At 36.1% G+C, this 16,628-nt stretch overlaps 1 protein-coding gene across 1 annotated transcript; it reads right to left on the reverse strand.

The window, feature by feature from the left end:
- Positions 1 to 4,757: 4,757 nt before the first annotated feature.
- Positions 4,758 to 6,329, reverse strand: LOC140232885 (uncharacterized). The gene is made up of 2 exons (XM_072312998.1): positions 6,037 to 6,329; positions 4,758 to 5,406 (listed from the first exon to the last, which is right to left on the reverse strand). The coding sequence occupies exons 1-2, from the start codon at positions 6,327 to 6,329 to the stop codon at positions 4,758 to 4,760; spliced, it is 942 nt and encodes a 313-aa protein (XP_072169099.1).
- Positions 6,330 to 16,628: the final 10,299 nt, after the last annotated feature.

Genomic DNA, 16,628 nt, shown 5'->3' on the forward strand with positions numbered 1-16,628 from the left:
ATTCCATTTCCGGGTTTCTTCAGCTGAGACAAGCAAAAAGAAACACCTCGTACAACTTGCAATTGCAAAAGCTTACTTCCAGAGTAATATTATATATATGATATATAAATATATATATATATATATATATATATATATATATGTGTGTGTGTGTGTGTGTGTGTGTGTGTGTGTGTGTGTGTGTGTGTGTGTGTGTGTGTGTGTGTGTGTGTGTGTGTGTGTGTGTGTTCCTATGTATTGTGAAAAAAATGGAGCCCGAACCCCCTCCCTGGCCCTCAGTTCCGCCTGCCCTGAGGCCTGGTTGAATTCTGTTTGAGCGAGAAAAAATAAATGTGTCACGCATAGCATCAACATTGGAGTTCAAGCGTAACCAGCCAAAACGTAACACAATGAAAATCGGTTATTTATCAAAAAGGCATTATGATTTTTCTTACATTTTTTTTATTACATTAAAGAAATAAAAGATGAGATTATCGCATACCTAATTTTGTGGACATGACTGGGGGAAATGACTATAGTAGGTCCTACATCGGTGATTTTCAACTCTGTAAAAATAAATCAGTTGCACAAAACAAGTTGTTAGAGGGTTGTAAATATAATTAAGAATAAAAAGCAACAGCCGAACTAGGCCATTTACCTCAGAGATAGGTAAGATGAGAAATGATAAACTCAATGATAATATGTTATAATCCGACATATTAATATCACCATAATCAGCCACCTCCATTTTATTCTTTAGAGTATATTCACATCATGCATATGTCGTCGGATATGATTTTATCTTGTTGTGCTATATATCTTGATAATGATTCACTGATTTTTATTTCACCTATAAACGAAGAAAAACAAAACATAGATTATAGAGACAAATCAATGTCTCAATACAACACCAGCTGGTCATGGTGGGTTTTACATGATAAAACCATGTTAACTTGAGCCTATTGTAATATATAATTTAACATCACACGAAAGAATGAATAAACTTTTATAAACTTTTATGAGTAAACTTTTAAAATTTTATAGCCCCTCATTTCATAGTTTGACACCTCTATGACATATCCCAACTAACCACACGAAATCTCACTGCAATACATTCCCACCACAGTAGCAAACATTACATTGTACATACTACAGCGAATATTACACAGTGTCATATTTTACATTTTGTGGAAAATGAGCAAAGAATTTGATCGTTGAGAGCATACCTTATAATTGGTGCGGAGTAATTTCGTAATATCGAAATTTATCTTTTTTTAATCCTCTACAGAGGTACTTTATTCATTCATTTCCAAAACTTTTTTTAAACAATTATTGAATGGGCACATACTCAAAAAGTACAGATTCATCATAGGCTACTAAGAAAATGATCTTATCATGTTTGATGCAATCTCAGAAACATTATCTAACAGTATTTCATTTCTTAAACTAATCCATATTTTCAAACTATTGTATGAATGCCCTTGAAATAAATGCATCATGTATTGTTTACAAATTACATACTGAGCATATATCAATATTTTATTCATACTTGTTACATTTGGATTCTTTGATTCCACTCCAATAATCAACAATTTCTTGTTTAATAAAAATATTTCTCTAAAGGCGAACTGAATAAAATCAGTGATCTTTTTCCAAAACATAGACACTTTAGGACACTCGCAGAAGAACATGACTAAAGGTTTCTGTTTCAGAGCAAAATGTACACAAATTGTCACTTACAATTTTCCATTTGAAAAGATTATATCTATAAGGTGAAATACAATGTAATGTCTTGAAGTAGCATTGCTTAACTTTGCTGTTCCTTAGTTTTCGAAATTGTTGTTTTAAAACAGTATTCCAATCAAAATCAGTATTCAAATCAAATCTCTCTTTCCAATATAACAATATATAGTTAGGTCGCTTTTCTTACTCTCACTTAACAAATTATAAAATTGTTTCGATGTTGTTTTAGATAATCTGATATGATTGTTGTCCTTTATTGCATATAAATCAATATCACATGAAAATATTGTGAGCGTTTTCACATTCATCTTCTTCTGATATACGTTCCACCCATATCTTTGGAATTGCCTTTTTAAGTTTTGAATAGTTGTACTTAAAGTCCACTAATTATTAGAATTAAGAGCTCAACAAATTGACTCACGAGATTTATAACATCCATTTTCAACTACATCATTAAGTATCAAGATACCTTTCATGTGCCATTCTTCAAAAACCAAAGTTTTTCCATTAAAACGTATATTGCTGTTATACCACAATACTTCATCTAGTATGTTATTCACATGAAAAAAATAATTATATCTTAATTCGCACCGCGAAAGTAAACATTGAGTGTAGAAACGAGGTAGTCTATGCTTCTTGCATAGTGCTAACATATCTTTACATGAACAGTTCATTTTCATTTATTTTATTTTATTATCATTATTTATATATTTCATTAGTGGACTTAGTGGACCGATTTTCTCTACCCAAAATTTGAGCATAAACTTCCTTGGCGAATCTGGATGACAATTTTGATAATTTGCGAACCACGACAAATACAACGATTGGGGAAAATGGTGCAGAGTAATTTCGTAATATTGAAATGTATTATATTGTTATGTCTGACGTGAGTGTCAGTCTGTGAGGGAGAAAGAGTAAGAGGGAGGGAGAGAGGGAAGGAGAGAGGGAATGAGGGAGGGAGAGGGTAGACCGGTGCGGAGGGGTTGCCAAGTGCGGCCGACACGGCGCGAATCGGTCACGAGAGTTCGGCAGTCGGTATAGATGCAAGGAGGTGAGACTCGCCTCCCTGGTAGATGCAGTTCACCAACAACAAGAGCTATAACCCGTATCATGCACCTGTTTGACATCCGACTCGATCTAGTTGGGGGTCACGTAAATATGAAGTGAGACAGGAATCATGAATATCCCGTTTCAGACCCCACTATAATGACTAACTTAAACTCTTATCGACATTTATTATGTCTTACCCCTCAGTGGCAGAGTTCAAGCAAGGAATGTGAGTGCAGATTTAATATGCTGTTCCCGCCCGCCTGGGGGTGCCTGGAAGTCAAATTGTACAGTGCTTGGTTTTCATTCGGTCCGTGCCTTCTTTTTCGCTTGAAAAATTCTATAAAAATTTGGAATTTGATAACGTGTGAACATTCATATAAAAGGTCCAGCATCATTGCCAACAGGTCCCTGAGAATTCCGCTTCGTACAAAACTCCAGGCTAACTGTCAAATTCATAATCGTGCCTGTGCCGCACATTGCAATACTAAGCCATCCTATATAAATTATGAAGACTTCGGCCTCAACTTTGGGATTCAAAAGAAGTTGATGCCGATAGAAAATAGAGAGAGAGAAAAAAAGGGAGACGGGATGAAATGTTAACACTCTTTCCTATACTCCCACTGTAGCACGCACATAAATGGAATTGAGCCTGAGCTATTCGAGTTCCCGTATTCACTTCTTTTTTTCCTGCAAAGCATTGTATTTACCCGTAAAAAAAAAAAAAATGAAAAAAAAATTGAAAAAAAATTGAAAAAAAAATCTGTCATTGTGTTCTTAAAGAAACACGCAACTATAGATTCGTTTATACAGACTGTATGAATGACAAAGGGGAAAGGAGAGAAAGAGAGGGAGAGAGAAATCTGGATACACAATTTCTGAATTCCGCAAGGTCATGAAAAGTAATGTTTACATATTGAGTGCATTCGTCTATGTCTTGTGCCAACGCACACACAGTGGGACAAGGAAATATCAAAATAATGTGAAGATTTAACAGTACAGTGTATTTGATGTCGTCATTCGCTACATGAGAGGAATAGCTGATGATACAAAATGATTTTTAGATTAAAAAAAATACTACAAAGGATATATTCTATAGGATTTTATGTATAAAAAAGGAGAGACAGAGAGAAAAGGGCAGAGAACAAGACCTCAGAGTGTGTTAGTGTGTCAATGATAGATAACGTGAGAGAATAGTACTTATTAAACATGAAGATACTAAACCTCCGAGTGTTCTTCTACTGATGGCAGCTGTCTTTGCAGGAAATATGGAATGGACATTTTCACAGTTTTTCGCAGACATTTAACTGTTTCCTGAGTATCATATATGTAGCAAAATATAAGAGCTGAAATAATTCTTTAGTGATAATGGTATCCTATCATTCCTTAGAAATGCTTGGACGTCAGCCGAATGAGACGGGGAAAACAGTCTGATTCATAATGCTGCATTCCAACTGATGTGTGTGTGTGGGGGGGGGGGAGGGGGTGGGGGAGAGGGGGATTGGCCGCCATTTTTAGCCGATGGCAGAATAGCATCTTAGGGATGGATCTGTACTGCTTAAACAAAAATGCAAATTCTTTAAGGGTTGGTGAGAATGATGAACAGATCCTCTTCGGTTGTAAAGAAGCAACCTCAGTCTTGAGGGAATTCAATAATCGAGTAAATCTATATAATCTTTCGAAATCATTTATGATAGTTTTCATTTTAGCTAATAAATTACAACAGAGACGATAGTGACACGAAGAGGCCAACATGTTGTGCCCTGCTGGTGTATATTTTTCTTCACACCAATAGTCTTTTTAAGTACAGTAAAACCGTTTTTCTCAAGTGCTGATTTGTCATTTCGAGTAGTTATCTTATTTTTTCCTTACTTTCAGTTTCCTCTTTAACAAAAATGCTTTATTTCTATCACGAACGCTTTGCTGTATCATATTAAAAGGGGGATAATATAAGGCTTTTGGAGTACATTACAAAGGTATGTCGGATGTTACACCGTGATTCGATGTTCATACATTTCCTCGAAATATTTCATCGTCTCGTCGATTCCCTTGATGACGTCGGGTGTCAGTTTTTCGCGAGGCACCGGCGTGGTTGGCGGCATGAAACACGAACTCCGCATGGCCCGCCCGTAGAAGGGCTGCATCTGAATGATCTGGTCATCGCCACACTGCTTCCACGTCTTGCAGATGTCGATCGAGGGGTCCCACTGCATCAATGACTCGCTGAACGGCAGCCCCACCAGCTCGCAGTACTTCTGCAGAATCTCCCGCGGGTTGTTCAGGAGGTCGTCGGTGTCGATCACGATGGGGTCCGGCTCGATCTCCTCGCGGACGTACTTCCAAAAGTCGTAGACGTCTTTGATATAGTAGCCGGAGTCCATGTGCTTGCAGTCTTCCAGGAGGTCGAAGGTCCTCTCGTCCGCTGCCGTGCCAGACAGGAGACCCTGAGACATGAAGTGGTCGAAGTAGGCTGTACGGAAAGACTGGATGGTTCTCTCTGGCGTTCTGATGAGGAACGTGTGCCGAAAACCGTCGGGAAGGTAACGGAGCGTCTTCTCGTTCAAGGCGAAGCACATGTCTTTGACGAAGACATGCTTACTTTTTGACGACTCCAACCGCGGTTTCAGTTTTGAAAATCTAGATCAACGAAAGGAGGAAACAGAAAACAAACTGAGCATGATGCAAAATAGAAAATGGCCTATTTTAAAGGGATGGTGCAGTATTGGTGGAGATGAGAATTGGGCTTTTAACTTTTTGCAAGATACCAAGAAAACACCTATGATATAGTACAGAACATACCATTTTTAGAGGAATTCAAAGTTAATTTGATGAAAATCAGGTTTGGAATGACTGAAGCATCCAAAAACAAAGTAAAACAAAAAAAAATCGCAATAAAGTGTGGGTCCCACACTTTATTAGAATCGCTCTACCGGATATCTCAGCCATTTCAAAACCAATTTTCATCAAATAAACGTTGAATTCCTCATAGAATTACATGCTCTTTCATATTTCATAATAGGTTTCTCATTATCTCACCAAAAAATGTTATAAACCTGAAATTAGGTCTCAACCAAAACCATACGGTCCCTTTATAGTATTTGATTACCGTATGATGTCTATTGTAAATGAGTAATCTGAAGAAACATTAGACTTCGACGGTCAATGCCAGTTACTCTGGCAGTGTAATTATCTTGAAAAATGTAACAACATAATAGATGGATGCCGTATTCCAGGAGAAGAAACTTTAACCAATGTGTGATTGCTTACACGATCCGGTCAGTTATCACATTGGAGTTGGTCATCTTCCGCATCAGCTCGGTGGTCTTGGCAAAGATGGCCTCGTTTCCCTCTAGTTCCATCGGGATCTCTTGCCCCGTCGCCGCCTGGAGCTCCTTCGAGGAGAGGAAACAGTAGACGAACGGTTCGGACCAGACTTCCATGCCCTCGATGAAAGTGAGACACTTTGACAAGGCGGTTGAGACCGTTCTTGGGCTGCACCAGAGGAACACACGGGTGCCATTTTCTTCCCCAATCGACGACGAGCAGTTGTTCTCCGCCATTGTACTTTGCCACTTCGAGCAGCGTCCCTACTTCGTACATTCATCAGATCAGAATGTCTCCCATCTTTACCCGCACCTGTCTCAATTTCGTTGGTGTTTTGGTAAAACGCGGTGATTGGTTGAATGGTTGAATGACTATAATCATTCTGTAATGCACAATCATACATACATTATACCTTTTCATTCTCGGTTGTGTACTTCATATTTCTTTGCGGTTGGCTTAGTTTCATAATAAGTATGGGCATTCTTCATGTTCATTCTGGAAATGGTGTGTTCGTGGTCCGTTATCATATAGAGCTACACGTTTGCCGTGAAATATAGAATGGTGTCTTCCAATCACACTCACCACGCTCACATAAACACATTCACACATTTACATACCCACACGCACGCTCGCTATTAAAGAAAGAGAGAGGATGGGGGGGGGGGAGAGATTTCGAAACAAACCTATGGCTTTACACACCAAAAAACCTCAAACAAACAAACCTCTACAAACATGACAAACGAAAAGAAAAAAGATCAAACAAACCTGTACACTTGAACAAAAAACACCCCACACAAGAAACAAAATAGAAACATTGTTGGTGGTTGATTGTTATGTATGTCACAGAAGTAAAATGCTCCAATCAGGTCACGTTTTACTTTGAAACTACTGGTGAAGATTAGGATCAATGTATAGAGGATGGAGAAAACGCTAATGCTAAAGCGGTAAGTCGATATCTCGGTACATAAGGATTATACGTGTCCGCGATTAAACATACGCATGCGGTTGATACAAAGGGTATATAAGATTCAAACGAGTTCAACAATCTTAGAGGAAAAGAATAACAGTCGTAAATAAGTTTACAACATTATCGTTCGACATGATGGATATCGATTTTTGAAGATAATTTTTATGTAGCTGTGAGATTATATACAAAGAGGGAAGAGAACAAATAATTTAATGTTCCAGTGCTGTTCAATCATGTTAGTTAGATTTTAAAGATTTTTTTTTTTTTTTTTTGGGGGGGGGGAATAGAAAGAACCTACCAAAAACATGGTAATTTGATAAGCTAACCCATCCGAAAAAAAACTAGATGATTTAACAAACGAACACGTAACAAACTCTACACTCAAGCAAACATACAAACATAAATCAGCCTGAAAAAAATAAACAAATAAATAAATCGAGCAGAAGGATCGAACTCTTATCGATGTGTCCGGGTATATCCATGGCGTGCAGAACTAAATTTTCTACGTGGATATGCAAAGTGCGTAACGAAATATATAAAATAATGATTTTACCTAATCATTAATCAGGATAATTGATTATAGGCACGTGCATAAAACAGCTAAGAAGTCATTCCACTCTGTTTAGAATGCATCGAAGTAGACATATCGGATGTCTTTTCCTTTCTGCTATTCCCAAAATATAACTCATGTCACTTTTTCACTGTTCTCCAAGAGATAAAGATGGCCGCCTCTTTTTTTGCTTCTTCTATTTCCATCTAGACTTTGTTTGTTACTATAGGCTGTGGCTGTAGCACCGTTTATCCAGGGACTACATCATACCACCCGCAACCTTATGGTTATCAATACAATAGTTTCGATTCACTCCCTGAATTGATACTTGAATTGAAGGGGGGGGGGTACAGGGGTATAAGGGGAACAGAAGCAGTTGTTTGCGTGTCTGTCTACGTTCTCATTGTCAAATTGAAATTCCTGATCACATTTTTGTTCCTTTGCGATGGAATAGAGGATGTTGTTTGCGTGATAATTCACTTTTTTTTTATGCGAATGCTATTGATAAGAGCCATGGGCAAGGCAAAGAGAATTGGTACACACGATCTGAGTGTACGCGTGAAATCTGGTGAACTTTTATTCTAGGGTGACTGTGGAGCCTATAAAATGGAGATATTGTATTCATACAAACCCTCGAAGCGGGAGCAGTCGTGTTATACAAAAGTACTTGGCTTGTACTACAGACTGGTAGCATCGTGTCACGTCGCGTCGCGTCGAGTTGATTGAAACCTCACCATTCGTATAAATGCTCCAGAATAGGAGTGCATTCTGATATAACCACTGGTAAAACTTATACTAGGGAAGTAAGTGGATTCGCATGAATATCGTGTGTTCGGGTCAGATGAAGTAAGTCTTTAATTTATGAGGAACCTATAAATAGCTGGCAGGTTGAACGGGGCTTTTTTAAAAAAAGAGTTCTTTAAGGCATGAAATATGGAATAAAATATGGAATAATGATTTTTTTTCTTTAATCGTATCATTCAATAGCAACGAAAGAATGTTAACTTTCTTCTATTGGTACAAGATTACTCAGCCTCTATATGGCCCAAAAGTTTCTTCTTTTTATGTTGTATTTTGATGTTATTTCTATCAACAAGTTGGTTTGATTTTACTCTTTTTATTACAACTTTAACATTATTTAACATGGAGTGGAATAGTGCTTAAATCATTACACAAACCGCTATACTCTCATGATATCATACTGGAGTAGCAAAACCTCCTTTAAGTGCAATATAATTCAATATCGCAATAACTCTGAATTAGCAGCAGTATCTCGGCATTATACAATCACCGCGTTTATCGTGCAAACCTGTCACATAATTATGTCAGAGACAAAAGAGCACTTAGTCAATTAATATTGACTGAATGTAAACACATATGACAAATAAACATGAATATAAATGGTTACAGATAAAGTAAAAAAAAAAAAACTGGGGTATATTATACAAACAGTTGACAATATAGATACAGATACATGGAATCAAATTAAGACGATTGTACAAAATGAATAAAGATATAAATAGAAACATAGATACCGGTAGAGTTTGTTGTCATGTTGTACCTTATGAAAATAAAATCGAACAGATTTTTGTGTTTATAGATTGTCACATTGCATGAATAAATGGGAAAATGAACTGCTTTCCGGTACTAGGAGCAAGATTAACGTTTTTGTAAAGGTTTCTCAACAAAATACAATGTACCCTCAATAGGAGACTAATAATGTTTCCAATAATTTAACCACCATACAGAAATCTTTGGCCATTTCAAACAATGGGATGAATTGTAAAGTGATCATGAGAACTAAAAAAAAATCGTATGCATACTATAACTGTGCGCGTAAAAATGAACGGCACTACCAGACCGCGGTTCTGATTCCTCCACAGACTTATATGCGGCCACTAGCCAAAGCAAAATAGCGCCATCTATACAATAATAGAGATTAGTCGCCGTTTAGTTCGGTGAGATTAGCCTCACGCTCTTTATCTATCGCATTGATGGTCAGAGAGATGTCGCATGATATTTATACTGTGTAATCGACATGAAACATTTTAGAAACCTGTCTAAAACATGTAAGTTTCATTTAGTTTTTGTCCAATTTCTCTTTTGTGTCTAGAACTTTTAAAGGACAAGTCCATACCTCCATAGACATGTGGGTTGAGTGAATGCAGCAATATTAGTAAAACACATCAGTGAAAGTTTGAGGAAAATCGGACAATCCGTTCAAAAATTATGAATTTTTGAAGTTTCAGCTCAGTCACGGCTGGATGAAAAGACTACTATAGCTTGTGATGTCATATGTGTACAACGTTATAAAGAAAGAATAAAGAAAATTCAACACATTTCCATTTTTCTCGCATAACAAAAGAACACTCGACTTCTCTCTTTCAGAAGGCAGGGGAATAATATTACCCTTAACATACGTCAGTAACAAGTCGAAGAAATTTGCACTTTATTCAAAAAGTAAAGTTTTGTGAAATTCTCTTTTTATTTTCCTTATATCTTTGTACGCATATGACATCATACACTGTAGTAGTCTTCTTATCCAGCAGTGACTGCGCAGATATTTTAGAAATTCATAACTTTTGAACGGATTGTCCAATTCTCCTCAAACTTTCACTGATGTGTTCTACTAATATTGCTGCATTCTCTCAATCCTTATGTACTACAGTATATGAAGGTGGTCTTGTCCTTTAAATCATGCCTTCACAGTTCGATATTACAGTATATAGCTCTTTTCGAATGAGTAGATTCTCTTTGAACACGAATAACCTTATGCTACTTTTCATTTTTTCCATCTGACAAGATGGCTGGATAGCCAATATTCAGCTGCACTACTGGTCTTCCATGGGGTTCAGTATAAAGTTGTGAGTACTTTGGGAGGACCACTTCACCGAAGTATGCATCCTGCTCCTTGCGATGAATGAGGGAAGCGGGACCTTTTACGGAAACTCACACACGGAACCTCCGTTACAGGGCTCACACGGGTAAATAATTCCCCATAGAGACGTGTGTTAAAATCAAAAATGCAAAACAAAGACAAAAATCTCTAAAATAGCTGGGAGAAATAAGGTGTTTCATCTTCACTAACCTGGATAAGTGAGTTATACCCTTTCATCCATAAAATTCCCAAGGCGGGTTCTTCAGCTCAAACTCTGTCCAAGGGTCTGCAAAGCCAGACTACGAGTTCTTTTTCTCTCTCAAAAAAAATAAAAAATAAGAAATCACCCATTTTCTGTACATGCACCCAATGAATTGTCCCTTCAAATTCCATGAGAAAAGCTTTCATCTTCCAACCAAAATGCAGTTTGTAGAGGAATTCATACTCAATATCTTCTGCATTATTGATTTTTGATTAATTGTTCTCCATTCATTTTGGTATCTTTGGTACGAATTTGTGAAGGGGTCTGGGACATTCCATTTTATTTACAGGTGTGAGCCCTTTATGTCCCATCTAATGTCAGTCAACAGACCGACTTTCAAGATAGACAGTAGCGCCCCCTATTTTTTCTGTGTGCGTATTTGTAGATTTGTTTTTCAATCTTTCTTTACTACTCTACTTCTCGAGACTCCTTCTCCCCACCCCCTCTCTTCTCTCGCTCTCTCTCTCTCCCTGCCCCCCTCTCTCAATCTATAAAGGAAAGCGTTGATTTTGCACAGGTGACTACACACTATATATCGCCCTCCCATGTGATTGCTCAGTATAAATATTGACAAATTGATGACTTCCCCTAGGGCCAATACCTACAAAACCACAACAGGAATGGCTGTCACGATAGGTATTGACGAAACAGTGTTCTCAGAACAAAGGTGCTTCCAATGCGGCGGATCATTAACCGGCTCAATGTCAAAGAACCAATGAGTTCTGAGAAATACTCCCTACTTTTCCTTTTCTGGGTCAATGTTTTAGAATTCATTCACATACAAAGGTAATTATATTCATACATACAAAGTAATGGTATTCATTTGATTGATTACTATGATACAGCAACGTCTGATGGGATTATAATATCTTGCTTGATGACTTATAATGTGAATATCTAATATGATGTGAAATGAATGAACGAAGAGCAATGCTTTATAGCCCAGGTGAGGCAAATAAATTTTTTCATGTCCCCCCACCACCACACAAAGTGAATAAAATAAAACAAAATAAACGCTATAGGCTGAATCATCACAATGGTTGCTGCCAGGGTTGTTACCATAACTCTATCCTCCATCCTAAGCGTGTTAACATGAATTAATGTAATATTTTAAGCAGTATTACAGGATTTTTGTTGAAGCATCAATTATCATCGTAATTATAACCATGGATATTATGTTATGCATTAATTTCATACAATCAGTTTCATTGTTGTGAGCTTTGCATCACTATATGTTCAAGAATATCTACCAAGAATATGTAGGCCTATTTAGTGAACACGATGAAATCATAGGCCCCTTTGTATGTTCGCCCTGGTGTGCCATCTGTAGTCTATAATCAAACAAATGTGATCTCATGATATATATATATATATATCATATATCACACATTTATATATATAGTATATATATATATATAATATATATATAAAATGTAATATATAATATATAATATACAATATATGATATATGATATATAATATATCATATATCATACATTTATATATATATATGTATATATATATAGATATTTAAAAACATATATGTACATATATATATATATATATAAATATATATATATATATATATATTACACACACAAATATATGTATATAACATATTTGTTTCATGCCTGTTTCTGTTTTCCCTTTAATAAAGGATACTGATATAATTAGAGTGCTCTTCCTTTGCAATGCTTTCTGACTTTTTCTGAATCTCTTAGAGCTTCATGCAAACCTATATTTGGACAAACAGCATTGTCTTGAGAATGTACCTCTTTGTCTCCTGCGTTTAATCGCCTGTCATGTACACTGAAAATGGAAATAATTATACTTAAACTTGAAAAATACCTATTATGATTATGTTTATCTTATTAACATGCTTTGTACATGACTGTATGTTTATTGCACAATGCTATTACTTATGCGTATCCATATGTGTAATATGTTTTGATATTTTTTTGATCATTGCCTTTGTTCTGCTTTGCGTCTTTAAAATTTAGGTTGAATTTGTATTTGATTGAGTGCAAAAATAAACCAAACCAAACCAAAATTCTTGGCAAGCAAATTTTGATATTTGAACAAAAAATGCCACCTGCACTTTGCGTTAATGTTCAAATTTTGATGATGAGCGATGATGACACGTTGCCTTGTGATAATGTTGTCTAGATAAAACGTTAGTCATAACCAAGCATTAAATAGGAAATGTCCAGATATAAGTTAGTCTGATAAAAAAGAGTAAAATTTTACGAGTTCAACGGTAAAAATTTGACAGAAAATCGGATGAAAAATAAGGAAGTTAAAACATTTTGAAGTTTTGATAATTTCTCCAAAATAGTTCTTGTACAGTGGGTATGAATATGCAAATGAGTGAGCTAACCATGTCAGAACCTCACAATTTTCCATTGATCGTGTAAAAAAAAAATGACAAAAATTCAATGTTTCTGTCGTTGAAGTCTGAAACATGATGTTATTCCTGGTTGAATAACTTCAGAATAATGATCAGTTAGATATATGAGGATTTGAGCCTCGGGCATAATTGCGTTTGAATGAAAGACAGAAAATTTCACAATTTTATGTACAAACTATATGGTAAGTTGTGAGGGAAAGGCATGCTCACTTTTCCATTTGCATATTCATATTGACTGTTCAAGTATTGTTTCCCCCAAAATAGCGAAACTTCAAAATTTCAGAACTTCCTTATTTTTCATCCGATTTCGATCAAATTTATACCGTTGAACTCGTAATATCTTACTCTTTCTTATCAAACTGACTTATATTTGGACTGGATTTCAACTTTAAAGGGTTATTTGCCAAAGTCTGCTTTGTCACCTATCCTCTTATTACTCATCCTTTCGTACTTCAGTCTTTCTTATCTCTCTTGATCTCCTACCTCTCTGCTTTTCTCTCTCTCTATTTGCTTCCCTTTTTAAAAGTTTTTATTGTTCTTTATCTTTAACTCACAATGCTTCTTTCTTTCAGCCGTTTTGAGGAGTAGGCCTATACTCATTGAGTTAATCTGTTATCATTCAGGATGTGACATTTTGTAATACTCTGTATCAATCTCGGTGGAAATGTTTGTCAAGCCAATATTCAAAATAGTTTTCCCGTGAGATGGGTAATAGCTGTGCGTGTGTGTGTGTGTGTGTGTGCGTGCGCGCGCGCGCGAGCGTGTGTGTTTTACTTTTTAGAAATCATTTTACTTATATCTTCAGTAATTCTATTCAAAACAAACATAGACCATATTGATCCCTTTGCAAAGGTGGTCAATAGCAAAACAACTAAACGTTTTTAGGTGGATGCAATAAGGAATAAACAACTAAATGATAGAATACAACAAAGACATCGAATATGATACATGTAATCTATATGATAGTTATGTTCATTACTGTTCAATTGCGAGTGTGTGTGTTTGTGTGTGTGTGTGAGAGAGAGAGAGAGAGTCATGCAGAATTTGGTGTCATTTCTTTTATATAAACATGGTATGATCTGAACAAAAGACCCCAAAATATACTGCACTGTATGTTGAAAAAAAAAATGATTTGGCAGCACAAGAGAGAAGAATACAGCTGCTTATTTATTTTTTTTCATATTAATTTCGTTGTTAACATGGGCCTGATATTGAATGAAATTCAAATAAAGAATATCATAAAACAAAAGTGTGTGTGTGTGTGTGTGTGTGTGTGTGTGTGTGTGTGTGTGTGTGTGTGTGTGTGTGTGTGTGTGTGTGTGTGTGTGCAGCAAGCGGTCTAGCATTTTCTTTCCAGTGCTTGCGGTTTGGTTTGGTTATGTTGTTGTGGGTCTGCTGCGGTTCTTGTCACGTGGGACGAGGTCATCAAAGTACAATTTTTGTTTCCCTAAAAATGGTGATATTGTATAGTTGATATAACGGCCTGTTTGACTTCCGAGACCACACACCAACATCACTGGTGAATATGTGCAAGACTGAGTTATAGAGTTTACCTGTTGTACTAAAGTGCATCTATCTACTCCTAAATTTAAGACGTACCGATGTTCACATGGAAGATATGTTGATACTAGTTGTATATATATATACTTTCATTTCTTTATTTTACTTTTATTTTATATGTTTACATAAAAAGTGTATAATGACAGTGAGACCACTTCTCAAAGAACTAAAAGAAAATCTCTTGATCAATGTTGGTTCCACTCTAACAAAAGCGTTACAGCAATACTGCTCTTCCACAAGAACCGAATTCAACCATTATGTAGTCCAACCTGATATAATATCCTGAACCACTGCGGGATGCGAAATTATTTTTCCCGCATAAGTTCCGGACCCCAAGTCTCAAAACTTCAATTTATTGACGGAATAAACGGCAATATAATGTGAGATACTATTTGTATTACATGCAATACTTTCGGTGTGTTGAAAATTTTAAAAGTTAAAAGTTAAAAGTGGGATTTGAAGCAAAAGGTGGAACTCGAACCTGGGACCTCGAGTGTATGAGTCTGAACATACACCATTTGCCACACGAGATATCGCTGCAAGCAGACGTTCTTTTTTATTTTTAGAGCGTCTTGTTAATGATTACGTCATACGGTCTAATGAATATTCATACATTCTCTCACGGGGTCCGGAACTTATGTGGGAAAGATGATTTAGCCTGCGGGATTCAAACTGGACTAGTCAATAAAAGAACGCCTTTTCAAATAAAGTTGTTTTGGTGTTCTTATATAGATAGCATATTTTAGCCAAGGAGAAGGTATTCTTGGAACGTGGAAAATGCATGGAGGCGACACTGTCCATCAGTGAAGGGACATTATTTTAGAATTCCTTTTCAGCCATTGTGACCTTGAAGCGAATGTAAAAATAGCACCGAAAAAATCACGTTGGTTATGAAGTTGCCATGCTCGATGTTAAAACAGTCAATCAGGGGCGCTGGTGTCGGATAACTAATACTTTACCATCAGTCAACAGAATCTCTCGTATACCTTATTCAAGTATTTATGCATAATCTGAACTTACACACATTCTACCTCCCATTCTTCTATCACACACGTACACACACACACACACGCATTTACTGGAAATCCCATTGTTTTGGTTGACATGAATACAACGTTAAGATCACAACGTATGAATATATCTTCATCATGTTCATACATGCAGTTACTAAAGTTTGGAAAGTAATTCATATTAACTTTGTGCCATGTCCAAAAAGGTGTTTCCACAGTATTCGCTTTTAGTTTGTTTGGTACTTCATTTGCATAGAATGCTGGTCTGAAATGAGAGCGATGAAGATAAAGAAAGTGTTTATGAGTAAAATGGCGAGCTGAAACCGGGCATATTCTTTGTAAACGGAAAAAAAAATACGAAAGCTGCATGTGAAGACGACATATCTTGCAATTTTCCAGCTAATATAGCTAAACCCTTTAACAAGAATAATATGAAAATAATATCAAAATTAGGAACTCAAATTAGGGCAATGTAATTTAAATATATAAATGATAAGTATTTGAATCAAAGAAGACTTTGCGTATTATTTACAAAGTAAAGTTGGTTAGAAAGATATAAAATTTCTTAAATACCGAATCTTATAACTCCCGACACTTTTATTTTTACCAAGTTTCTCGAAAATCCATATCTACTGAGTAGAACATCATTCATTCTATTACCTAATGTTCATTTATCCTGCATTTTTTGTGGTTCCAACAATAACAATTATCATATACAAAAACAAATAAAAACTACGATTCAATTGGGGAAAACAGTGACAATGGCATAACTCTAAAGTTTGTAAAAATGTTTTCTCTCAATAACCGCAAAAAGCTCGATTCTGCATCAATCGTCTATTATCATATAAATAAGATAGGAATTATACGTTCCTGAACCATGAACCATGACAACACATCAAAT

The sequence above is a fragment of the Diadema setosum genome, chromosome 9, assembly GCF_964275005.1.
Source record: "Diadema setosum chromosome 9, eeDiaSeto1, whole genome shotgun sequence".
Taxonomy (NCBI): Eukaryota; Metazoa; Echinodermata; class Echinoidea; order Diadematoida; family Diadematidae; genus Diadema; species Diadema setosum.